This window comes from Talpa occidentalis, unplaced genomic scaffold (genome assembly GCF_014898055.3).
Source record: "Talpa occidentalis isolate TD23 unplaced genomic scaffold, MPIMG_talOcc4v2.1 talOcc4.8, whole genome shotgun sequence".
NCBI classification, from domain to species: domain Eukaryota; kingdom Metazoa; phylum Chordata; class Mammalia; order Eulipotyphla; family Talpidae; genus Talpa; species Talpa occidentalis.
The window spans coordinates 111,907,886-111,920,677 of NW_023605194.1; the positions used below are offsets into that span (position 1 = coordinate 111,907,886).

At 36.7% G+C, this 12,792-nt stretch overlaps 1 protein-coding gene across 8 annotated transcripts in view; it reads left to right on the top strand.

Annotated features, from left to right (window-relative positions):
• INPP4B (inositol polyphosphate-4-phosphatase type II B) overlaps positions 1 to 12,792 on the top strand; it is a 543,252-nt gene that overhangs the window by 441,033 nt on the left and 89,427 nt on the right. For all 8 annotated transcript variants that reach the window (XM_054690015.1, XM_054690016.1, XM_054690014.1 and 5 more), the window contains one exon: positions 3,472 to 3,675. In XM_054690015.1, the coding sequence (XP_054545990.1) occupies positions 3,472 to 3,675 (204 nt within the window). The remainder of the gene's footprint in view (positions 1 to 3,471; positions 3,676 to 12,792) is intronic.

Below are 12,792 nucleotides of genomic sequence, written 5' to 3' on the forward strand. Positions count from 1 at the left end.
AGGTAATATTCAGGGAGGCTCAGTGCAGGGGATATTTGAAGATCTAAAGGCAATTCACATCCTCTCTACGGCTGCTGATAACCGAGCACAGGACTAGTTCCCTAGGAAAATGTCATCCCTCTGAACCTGTGTTGGTGGAAAGAGAAATAATACACACAATTTATGGAAAGTAAAAATAATGACTGAATCCATACAATTTGCTAGTCACCATCCCTGACACTAGGAGCACAAAATGGAACAAGACACAGGCTTGTTATTCCCAAGAGATTCAAGCTTCTTAAAGGTGATGGTTATGGTGCTAACGATGGCACCATGTTAGTGTTTATTGGAGACTTAAAAACTATGAGCACTAACAAAGTCTTGAATGTTCACAAATCCATGAAGTAAGTACTATTATCTCTAACATTTAATCTTCCTAATCTTATGGAGATAGGTCATGTTAATATCACCATTTTACACAGTAGAGGAAACTGAGGTACAGACACATCTATATAATGCACCCGAAAATTTTGTGAACAGAGCTCTAGAATCTGTGAGCGTAACCACTATATTATATTGTCGAATGTTCCATGAGAAGTGTGAAAACACAGTATATACAAGGCACGTCCTCTCTTGGTGTTGCCAGTAGGTTCTTAGCAACTTCAAGTCTAAGTGAAACATGAAACCAACGTTACATGGGCTGGTTAATATAAATAAGAGCTGGATTTCTAGGCCATATTTATGGTCACAAATACATCAGCAGGCCTTTCAATAAAGACCCAAATCTACATCCAGAAGTTAGCAGTCATTTGTATGCATTCATTCACTTTCCACCCACTTCTATCAGCTTGGAGTCTCAGATATGCCATGCAATGGAATACTTCACTATTCTCTAATAGAATGTGATTCTGGATGCAGGCCCTTCATGATCTAGAGAAATTCCAAGGCATCATATAAATGCTCAGTATCAAGATGAAGTGAAAAATAAGCTGCTATTGTGTTTCAATCTTTTTTGTGTGTGTAAGAGTCAGCTAACCACCCAAAATTTTATGTTGCGAACCTGTAAAATCTACTGCATTATCACCCATGTCTTTACTGATAAATAAACCCAAGTAAGTTATAAATAAATGAAGAGGAATTTCTGTGTGTGTGCATGCTGCAGGAAGAAAATTATGTTGATTATAAGCACCATAGAAGATTTCACTAGATATTCAGCAACACAGTAATTATGTGTGTGTTATGGAAACTGGAGCTATAGTAGCAGGGATTCAAGGGCGGCAAGCTGTTTTGCTCTAAAAATAAATCAAAAGAATTTATTGAAACTATTAACAGAGAAATAGTTTAGTTAAGCTGAATGGAAGTAAAGTCACATTTTTTAACATTTAAATTCACATTGATGAATATAACGACGCGACATTGAAAATTATGTAAATAATGTTTCCACATTTTGCCACAACTATGCTGACTTGCCTGAGGGCTGTCTAGCCAATTTTTTCATCAGTATTTTTATATCTTCCATTCTCGTTTTAACACTTCTTTGTGACCATCAATTAACAATTCTTTTTTTGTTCCTTTCCAGAAAAATTTGCCTTTTATTTTGATTTTCTAATTTATTAACAAATATTTTCTAATCTTTTATTCTTGTGTATTTTTTCATATTTCTTGTCAACTTCTCTTCAAAGTATCTTCACTACAACTGATGGATTTACTCTTTATTCTTCTCGAAGTAAATGCACTCAGAACAAGCACAATTCTTACAGACAGATGTGTAGTGTTCAAAGATGTATTCTTTCTGAAAGTTCTGTGAGCATGAAAATTGTGCAGGGAAATGATATATCCCTTCCTCACAGTTGTGTGATATCTGAAGAGAACAGTTAATTTGCTCAGAAAAGTAAATGCGTATTAAGAACTCACAATGCACTGTCAGCTCACATCGTTGAAAAAAAGAATAAAGACAATAAATCCAAGATGTTTACAATTTCCAGTAAAGTTTAGCAGTGAAGATAGTAACACAGCAGTTTTGGACATGACCAATTATGAGAACTATAGATGTTCAAACACTTGGGCAACTGGTATTAGGGAAGATGTGTGAGAAGGACAGAAACCTGCAGGTTGATGGTGGCCAGTGGGTGTTGTAAAGTAAATGGAAAAGCTACTGAATTTGTTACAGAACATGAGATCTGTTCCAACTGGGTTGCCAGTAAACAGTCTGCCTCAGGACACTGTGCTGCTTCTTAGCTCTGGGGTCTGGTTAACAAGGAAGTCCATTTCAAGGCTCCTTCTAGCTCTAGAATTCAATGATCAATTGCAAAGTCGTAACTATGTACATATGTCTAATAGTTTTACTAGACATTTGTTTTACATGTGGTGTATCTAGTTTTCTTGAATTGCTAATGCCCACAACAGGGAAATTTAGAGACAGTTTCATCACCACTAGTTGAGGCATGGCGCTGTGGGCTGCGCAGTGGAGTGCAGAAATGATTATCCTGTGTTACAGCCATGGTGAGGTCAGTATTATATCCAAGAGTGGCTGGTCAAATGGTGATGTTGGATCAGTTCTTATTCAAAATATGCTATGAATTAAAGGGCTCCTCCTAACAGATTTCAAAATATAAATAGATTAGCAATATGGGTCAATGCTTGAATTGCTTCTCTACTCGTTGTCTGAACAGATTGTCAGGCTGTGTGCATGTCAAGTATACTATAATACAGAAAAGCAATTACTGTGCTCCCCAGTAGATTACAGGGTGAAGCTATTAAACATTTCATCAGAAAACTGCAAAGTACAGCTGTAAAGTTCTTTATGATTGGGAGCCGCCATTATTTGAGTGCTCAGTAGGTATTTACCACCAGCTGGTAAAATCTACCAGGGCAAGTTTCGTGGTCACCTCGTTAACATGGAGCATTGCTGCAACCATTTGGTGGAGGAGATGGTTTTGGGGGTGACAATAAGGAACAAAAGCCAAATGTTGTCATGGGCCAGACTGCCTTTGTCATCTCTACTGTCAAAATCTGCCATGATTCTATAAAAGAAAACAAAGGTGATCTGCCTCTATTTTTTGGAAAGCATTTCTTTCTTTCACCTTTACATCCATTTAAAATATGAAATACACACAGTCTGATCATGTCTTCTTTAAAGGTGTATTTGGAATTTCTTGAAAGGCAGAGCAGGTGGATATTGTTCAAGTGATTATCCCCAGTGAAATTTATCTCCAAAGACAGGATTTGGAACTCACTGAGAGGGGGCCAAGGAGACAGATGGTGTTTATAGCACACGTGGAACCTCAGCATTAACTTTTAGAACAGAAGGGCGCACGGCCTTGGCAGCAGCCCCAAACTGAACTACTTTCCATTGATTGGTATGAATCATTTTCTCTTTCTGGCGCCTGTTCTTTTTCCATCCTCCACCCCACTCAAGTTCCAACAAATCTGCAGTTGACCTTTTCGTAGCTCTATGCTGGGTGTTTCTAATCCTTGTCAATTTCTTTCCAGACAGAGCTTTTTGTCCACGCCTTCAAGGATCAGCTGGTCAGAAGCGCTCTTTTAGCACTTTACACTGCCAGACCAGGAGGAGTCCTTAAGAAACCCCCGTCTCCTAAGAGCAACACAGAAGAGAGCAGCCCCCAGGATGCGCCCCCACCGGTCAGAAGGCAGGACTCCATACCGCACCACTCGGACTACGACGAGGAAGAGTGGGTAAGGATCTTCTGCCCGGCTTGCCTTCCAGTGTGTAGTCCTGGGAAAGAAAGCAAGAAAGACATTCCTGCTTTCCATCTACATGAATTGAAAAGCAGTCATAATACAGATCGTAGCTATATGGGTAAAAATTTTTCTTAGGGACACATTATAAATGGAAGTTTTATTCCTTATCACATTTATTCGACACAAGAATTTACTTGCTATGTGTGTACTTATTTTATACATATGTATACATATATTTATATATCATCAAAAATATGTCATCAAAGCAAAGATGCTTTTATGTATAAAATAATACTTAACCTTATTTCTTGCCAAGGCAATTAACTGATAAAAATGTTTTTTAAAAAGAAAAGTTAAAACTCATCCATAAGATCATGGCGCAGGTGCAGAAAGTATTTCCATCATTGTAGTCCACTGTTTCAGTTCTGGCCATATTTTAAAAAGTTTTAGCATTTTAATGGCAGGACACAAAAAATAGCTCTTAAATCATTCTTGTTCATCCCTCTGTTATTAAAATTAAGTTATTCTAGGTGGTCTAAATCGTCAGGAGACAGGCCACATGAAAGCATCAAGATAGTAACTAGTAAAGGCAAATGAACAAAAGAAGTAAATAGTGGGAGGGGTGATGCAGAGCGGTGTTGTTCCTGAGTCATTTTAATCCTCCCAGAATCTTCCAAAATACACCACACACACACACAGACACACACACACACAGAGAGAGAGATACACAAAAGGAAACACTTTCTTATGTCACATGTTTTACCGACAAAGTAGTATGCAAGCTATCTTAGATGTTAAATAGTTAATGATTACTTTTCCTGCCACTCTAAATTTAAAAGTATTCTGGGAGTAAATTATCTGAAAGGCCCATGTCTCAAAAAAATTGCTGTCGGAAGAACCATGAAATGAGGCATTCTTTTTCTTTTGATAAAATGTCTATCACAGTGAAGAGAGAGCTGGGCCCCAAGAGGTAAATGCTGAATAAGTATTTGTTGTGGCTGATTAAGATTGTGTTTCTCCCACTGAAGCATTTTCAAAAGAGCAAATCTAATATTTCTTCCTTTTACCTTTACCTTCTTCAATTTATTCACAGCTCCAAGGCGTACACACTTCTTAACCTCTCTGAAGTTCCATTTTTCTTAACTGTAAAGTGAAAATAACAGTACCTGTGCTTAAGAGTGGTCATGGGATAAATGATTTACCTGTGTGGTAACACTCTATTACCTAGGAAGACCTGGACAAAAGCATTATATTACTTTCACAGCATTGTTACATTTATTCTCAGATGTGTAAATTACATAGTCCTATTTTAAGGGCCAATACTACCCCTTGAGATAAATGGTGAAAGTGGATCTCTCATAAAAAGAGGGTTGTGAATTTCAAAGAGTTTGGGGAGATATCAAAAAAGAACTTGCATTTCATTTAATTATACATACAGTTAATTAATTACATTAAATCAAGTGAGAATTGTGGACTGGACAGCTTCTGTGTCCGTAGCTTTCACCTCACCATGAGATGCAAACCCGCCCCACAACTCGCCTTCTCCTCCTGGTGAAAGTTGTTCCTCTTCTTTTCTTCCTTGTTTTCTTTGCTTTAGATAGTTTTGAGACTTTCTAGGTGGAGCTAGTATGACTTCAACTCTAAATTTCAAATCCAGAACCTTCTTATGATGGAACAGATGGAAGAAAGAGGGGGTCAGATGTTGAGTCAAGGAGGTTTATGGTTCATCATTCTGTCCAGTAGGTCTATTGAATGCCTGTTCTGTTTTGAGCCCTCTCTGCATTGCATGCTGTGACTCAGAGAGCAACCACCCAGATCACAACCAACTCAGACTCTAGAAAGATAAATGGCAATTACAGTACAACGCTGGGTTTTACTCGGTGAAGCGTGAGGCTCTTGTGGTCAAGGTGGGATTCCAGAAGCTAATATTGAATAAAAGTTAACCATTCGGGGCCTCCCCGGTGGCGCAGCGGTTGAGCGTTGGGTTGCGAAGCTGCCCGCGGCCTCTGCGGTGCAGGTTTGATCCCTGGCTGCTCCCCGGCCACCGGAGGAGGGTCCCACATGGCGCGCAGACCTCTCCTGCCGCCCGCTGCTCCCCTCAGCAGTGTACTTCGGTCCTTCTGCCTGCTCTGCTCCCCGCTCTGGCTCTGGTGAATTCTTTCACCCTCCCGCGCTTCTGACTGTACCCAGTGCTTGTATAAATAAAACAAACAAATAAATAAATAAATAAAACATGCCTCTATTAAAAAAAAAAAAAGTTAACCATTCAAGAAGGGGAGTGAGGTGGTCTTTTAGACTGGGATTCCTTAGCTGATCTATGGCAAAAGGTAGGTAGCGTGTGTATGTGTTTATTAATTGTCTGCTAGTTTTGTCTTAAAGACACTGAAAGTTGAGCATGTTTACTCCAAAAGCTGTCGGAAAGGCAGAAAGGAAAATGACTGCTAAAGCAAGGTGCTTAGAAGCAGAGAAGAGAGTCAAATCTAGTGGCCTAAGTTTCAGGGAGGTCAAGTCCTAAGGGAAAGTGTGCTTTTTTGCCATGATGGCAGGGAGGAGAGATGCATGTGGCTTTTGTGAATGGTGGGTGAGGTGGCAAGATGGCTGTTTTTTGTTTGTTTGTTTAGAACATTCCAGTACTATTGAGAGCTAATTGGCATAGAACTCTATATTAATTTAAGGCATACAACATAGGAGTTGATAGGTATAAATACCGGGATATGATTACCACAATAAATTCAGTTAACCATCTATCACCTCATATAGTTATAATTTTGTTTTGTTGTGATGAGAACTTTTACGATCTACTCTCTTAGCAGCTTTCAAATATGCAGGTCAGCCTATTGACTACCTTCACCCATTCCCCTACTCCCGACCTCTCAACTTCCATAACCACCAATCTGCTCTGTTTCTATAAATTTTGTTGTATTTTTTTAGAGTCCACATGTAAGTGAGATCATCCAGTATTTGTTTTTGTTTGACTCATTCCCCATGGCATAAAGCCCTCAAGGTTCATCCCTGTTGCTGCACCTGGCAGGATTTTCTTCTGCTTTATGCCTAGCAGTATTCATTACATAGCTGGCTGGGTACATTGCTAGATAGCCAAAGGATAGGTAGATGATTGATAGACTGATAGATAGATGATCGATAGATAGACATCTCACATTTTCTTCATCTGTGCATCTGTTAATGGATGCGTAGGGTTTTAGGATGTTTCCATGTCGTGACTATTGTAAATAAAAAGGCTTCCATGAGCATGGGGGTAGAGATGACTCTTTAAAATAGTGATTTCTCTTCCTTCATATATATGCTCAAAAAAATTCCTGGAGCATATGGTAGTTCTATTTTTAAACTTTTGAGCCACCTCCGCACTGTGGTCCATAGCAGCTGCCCCAATTTACATTCCCACCAGCAGTGTACCAGGGCTTCTTTTTCCAAATCCTCGCCAGCATGTGCTTCATCACTTTCTGATGACAGCCGTTCTAACAGGTGTGAGGTGCTACCTCATTGTGGTTTTGATTTGCATTTCCCTGGTGACTAGTGGTGTTGGGCACCATTTCATGTACTTGTTTGCCATTTTTTTTTAAAAAAAATATCAATTCAGTTCCTCTGCCCATCTTAAAATTTATTTTGTTTTGACATTGAGTTACCTGGACTTAACATTATGGTAATGTTAACCTGGGTGTTTACCTCATAGTAGGTGGTGGGAGGAGAGTGGCAAAAATTTCAAATCTGCACCAAAGAAAATGGGGGGAGGAGCTTGGTAGCAACATTGGAAACATTAGGAAGAATTCCAGGCCTCTGAGGGAGCACCCAGGTTGCAGGGACATCTTTGGGGCTGTTGGTTCACCCCTGACCATCCCCCTGGGAATACTTTGTTCTCTGGCCTCTGGGGAAAGTCTTACTGATTTTGCTTCCATCTGATGCAGCAGGGTCTTCTTCATTTCCCATCATTTGTGGTTTCCTTCAAAGGCAAAATACGTAGGATGATAATGAAGTTCTGGTTCTCCTTTCATACAGTCTCTGAATTTTCTCCGGAACCTCTATTTCTAGAAAACAGCAATGTTTTTTTTCTGAACCATAATGTTTTTTCTTGCCACAATTAGAAGGAAACTCTTTCCCACTTATTAAAGTTACTTCTAGCTTTGTTCCTAATATAATTTTAGTCTGTTTGCAAACAGTAGCCAAGCTTGATTGTTATAGAACATTCTTACTGATTTTTCCTTATCCATCACTTTCTATTAAAGAAGAAAACAAAAAGCCCTTCGCCAGGAGATGGAAATCCCATATTTAAAAAAAAAGAAAACTCTTTCACTGAAGGCATAGCAATTTAACATTATTTTACAATCTTTAATTTTAAAAAGTTGAGTAAATCCAAAGAAAATGCAGCTAATTGAAAAATGCCTTTAGAGACATGCCACTAAATGAATTGGAAATACAACTTCGTGCCACTTTTCTTAGTTAATTAGGCGTTAGAAAAGTTCTAACACTGATTGCAAATCTAGTCAACTTCCTGAAATAATTCAATGTTATCAAGTAACTTAATTAAGCCTCTGTCATATCATATGAAAATATTCTCTGATCACTTAGGTTGCTTTTGGTTTGCAGATAAGATGATAAGAGCTCCATTTGAGAAAAAAAAAAATCTGTTTGTTTTACTTAATTTCCGAAAGTGGCTGTAATTTTACTAATTACCTAACTTACACAGCTATACTTAACTTCTTGTAAAAAATATTTAGGAAGTAAATATGTATCAGTAAATTATTCTTGAATTCTACTCTGCTGATGCATGTAATGACCTATTTCTTCTAGAGGTCAGGAGAGATAAACCCTATTAATTCCAAATTAGCACGAGGCTATTCTTTCTCTTTTCAACTTTATTGTCAAAATTGATGACGTGTGAATCTGGATAATAATTGTGCAGTCAATATGGAAAAGACTGAAACTGAAATAATCAAAAAAGAAAAACCGTTATTGGCTAAATTTTGCTATTAAATGATTGAGTTCTTTAAAGGTTTATTTTCCTGAAAATTTAGTAAACAATTAAACCCCAAAGGAATATTGGGACTTTATGATAATCTGTACAACAGGCTAGACTAATAAAGCTTCTTCATCTTTAGCTGGTAAAGATGACATATTGCTTATTTTCCTTACATCCTTACAACAGATGCTTCCAGCAGCTGGCGTTCCAAGATTAGTTTGTCCAAAATATGAAAGCATGTCATCCAAGCAAAGCATTAAGTTGACCCAGTTTTTGTGTCTTCCAGTAATTATACAGTTCTTTAGAACACTGTGATTTAACTTCAACGTTACTACATTGGTGGATTTGGAGCTAAATCTGACTAACCATGCTAAAAAATTGTGAAAAAGAAAAAAGATAAACATTTGATCCTTTGATTTCTGATCCATTCCAGCAAAGTGCAGAGCTAGAATTATTCTTATGGATTTAACAATATCACAAGCCCATTTTTAGTTGAACTGCATTTTCATGTCAGGTAACCTTTAGCATCCAAATTACCCAATTAATTCCCTTCTCATGTTATAAATTTAAATCAAATTTTGAATTCTAGTTTGCATTCATAAACTAGGCAATCAGTTGTTCAGCCTTATTAGGGTAACTGTCTTTATGCCACATAAACATAACAAGTAATCCACATTAATCCATAATAATGTTTCAATAATTTTATAGATTATGGAAATACTAACATAAATTGATAGTAATTCTTGTGCCAGACATTCTTTTAATGAAGTCCACATATAATCGGAAAAAAATTGTAGTAAGTTGTATCTCAAAAAAAAGTCTTAACGAACATTTAAAAAACAATAATAATTGCAAGCTAATTTAAATTTTAAAAAGCAGGAAAAAATGTTCCCAAGGATTGCATTTTGGGATAAAATTTATGTGAACCACGTGTTCTGATAGGTTATTTACTAACTTCTCACAGCTTATTTTGCACTACACCTTTCTCTGATGACGTCTGGAATGAATATGAATGCTTGCTCTTGACAAGAGTATTGACAGAACTATTTATATTGCCATAATTGGTCACAGTGAGCAGAGATAGTTGCAAAATATTACTAACTGTTGAGCACAAAACATATTTAGTCAAATATCTCCACAGGCAATCTGTAGCGATCTGTATTCTCTACTTCTCTGCCAGCGTCTGTCTCCATCTTAGACCTAATCTCTAGGGAAAACAGTTCAGGCTGTGCATAACGCAGAGGTATCTATGCAAATTGATATTCAAAAGAGATTCTATTCAGTTCTCTGACTGGCTAGAATTATGCTATGTAAAACCATGGTCCTGATCTTAATAAGATGGAAATAAATCATTCTCATCCTCATTTTAAAATGAATGAATAATAAATTCTTACAGATGACGAGATACTAACCTAAGATTTAATTCTTCTAAAGTAACACGTTATAGCTTAGTACCTAAATGAGTAATATTTCCAATAAAATATGACCATTTTTTCCATTTTATGTTTATATATAGATAGATGATTGATAGACAGATAGACAGACAGACACACACACACACAGAGAAGCATTCAACTCCAAAACATTTTGTATAATAAAACATTATTCTTGCATCACAGGGATATAAAGCCTCATGAGCACGGAATTTTAATCAATTTGTTTGTATGTTTCACACATGTTCATGAACTTTAAAGTTCCTAAAGGGCAAAGACAATGTCATATTCACTCTTGTAACCCCCACAGTTAGCAAAAGCACAGAACATAAAAGCTACTCAACACTCATTTGTAGAATAAATTAATGACTTTGAAATTCACCCTTAAATTGTCATCCTTGTTATTTTGCAACATGGAATATTTAAATTTGATATGACCTTGCTCTGTGTACAGTAGTACTTCACCCGCCTCTAAAATTCATGAATTCTTCTGAGGATTTAGATTCTCCCTTCCTGTCAAAAATTCCCAGTTAGATCCCTCTTACCTCAGTGGTGTTTCCCAGTGTCTTGCCCAATTCTCAGGGATTTGGTTTGCAGTTCCCTGATGATTAGTGGAGTTGAACATCTTGTCAGACCTGTTGACAATCTGTATGTCTTCTTTGAGATAAAGGTCTTTTCAGATCAATTTTAAAGGGAATGTGTTTTTATTGTAGAGTTGTATGGATTTATGTATTTTTGTTATTAAACCTGTTCAAATAAATGATGTGAAACTATTTTCTTCCATTTAGTAAGTTGCCTTTTATTTTGTGGATGGTTTCCTTTGCTTTCCTTTTTAGTTTGGTGTAGGTCCATTTGTTTATTTTTTATTTTGTTGGTTTTGCTTTTCAAGTTGGATTAAAAAAATCATTGCCAAGAGCAATGTCAGCGAGCTTGCCACCAATGTTTTCTTCTAAGATGTTTATAGTTTCAGGTCTTGTGTTCAAGTATTCAGTTCATTTTCAGATCATTTATTTTATGGTGTGAGATACTGGTTTTGTTTCATTCTTTTTGCTTGTGACTGTCTAGTTTTCCCAACCCTATTTATTGAAGAGACTTTCTTCTCCCGGTTGCGGGTTTGGTTGTGCTAATCTTCTAATGATGAGCAGACATTGAAAACATTCCCTTTCTCCATCAGAAAGTTCAGGCAAAGACAGAATTAGGCTAGTTGTCTCTGATATGGCATCTTAATGTTATTTCGTGTGTTTTCTTGATGGATGGAAACATTCCTGAACTTCTCCTGTTTATTTCACCCAGGAGAAATGTGCTCTGAATACTTATTTGATATTAAAGTCCATACAAGGTGATTAACCAAAGTTCATGACTGTCCATTAAAATGCACAAATGTTCTATTAAAGAAAAGAAACCCCAAATGAGATCTTTATGTGCATGCATATTCATGAAATCCTGCCGACTTCTACATTTTCCCACATGCAGTTAACACTTTCACCTTCAGCCCTCGGTTTTATAACACCTAACACAGGGATTTATACAGACTAGTTCAGTGTCTTCTCAAAGTTATGTAGGGATTAGTGAGTGATAGATTTGCTGAATCAACATTTCATCCTCCAACTCAGTTCAGCATTTTTTTAACAGATTGTTTTATTTCTACAAATGTAATGGTGATTTTCCTGTGGTTTTATATTGAAAGCTATAAACTTCCTTGGATACTTTCTTAACTCTTGCAATGCCTGGTTCAGTGTCAGAAATGTTGATGTGCTTGTGTATAATGAATATGCAAACTTGAATATACACACATTGGAAATATATAACTACATTCAAATCAAAACTGTTAAAATTTAATACATTCAAATATGAATAATGAGACATTATCTCTTATGTAGAAATCTTTGGATCCCCCCAATTAACTGATTTTTATTTATTTTTAGTGAAGTGCCGTTATGTCATATACTTCACCCAGTTGTGTAAAAGTCCAGTGGTGTGCAGATAACATCAAATTATCGATTTGAAATTAAAAGTTTCATTAACCAGTAGATCTTTTTAACTTTCTATTAAACAGAGACTTGTTATTTTCACCAAAATGAAAGTTTTAGCTTTATGTTGTCACCTTTATTAGAGTGAACTCAGCTCTCCAGTGTGAGTTTAGTTCTGGCTTTAATTTGAAGACCCAACAACTTCCTCAAGTCACTTCTTGATTTCCTTTTACTCATAAAAGCAGGTTATTAAGTCAATCAACAAATGTTAATTGAGTGGCAGTAATGCAGCAATGTTATCGGTGTCTGGGGAAAACAATTAAGTATAAAATATGAGTCCTGGCCTCAATTCCCATATTGTCTAACTTAAATGAATGGCCAGCCAACACCCTAAAACAGAGATTTTAAAAGACATTTCGAGAATGGAGGTGGTTGTCTGAAAACACATTTAAAATGCCAAAAAAAAGACATATATTATATATACATGTCAGTTCTCAGTGCTATACCCCTGAAACTTCCATAGTGTTATAATACAGTGTGACTTCAACAACAAAACATAAAAATACTGAAAAAGTGATTCAGAGAAAAATTATATGAAGGTTGGAGAAAATGAAAAAAATCATCTCTTCCTTCCTTTACTTATTCATTCTCCTATGTCTCTATTGCCTGATGAGTACTAGGACCTGAAAATAAAAGTCATTTCCTGCATAAAACCCTTGGCCTATTAGAAAAA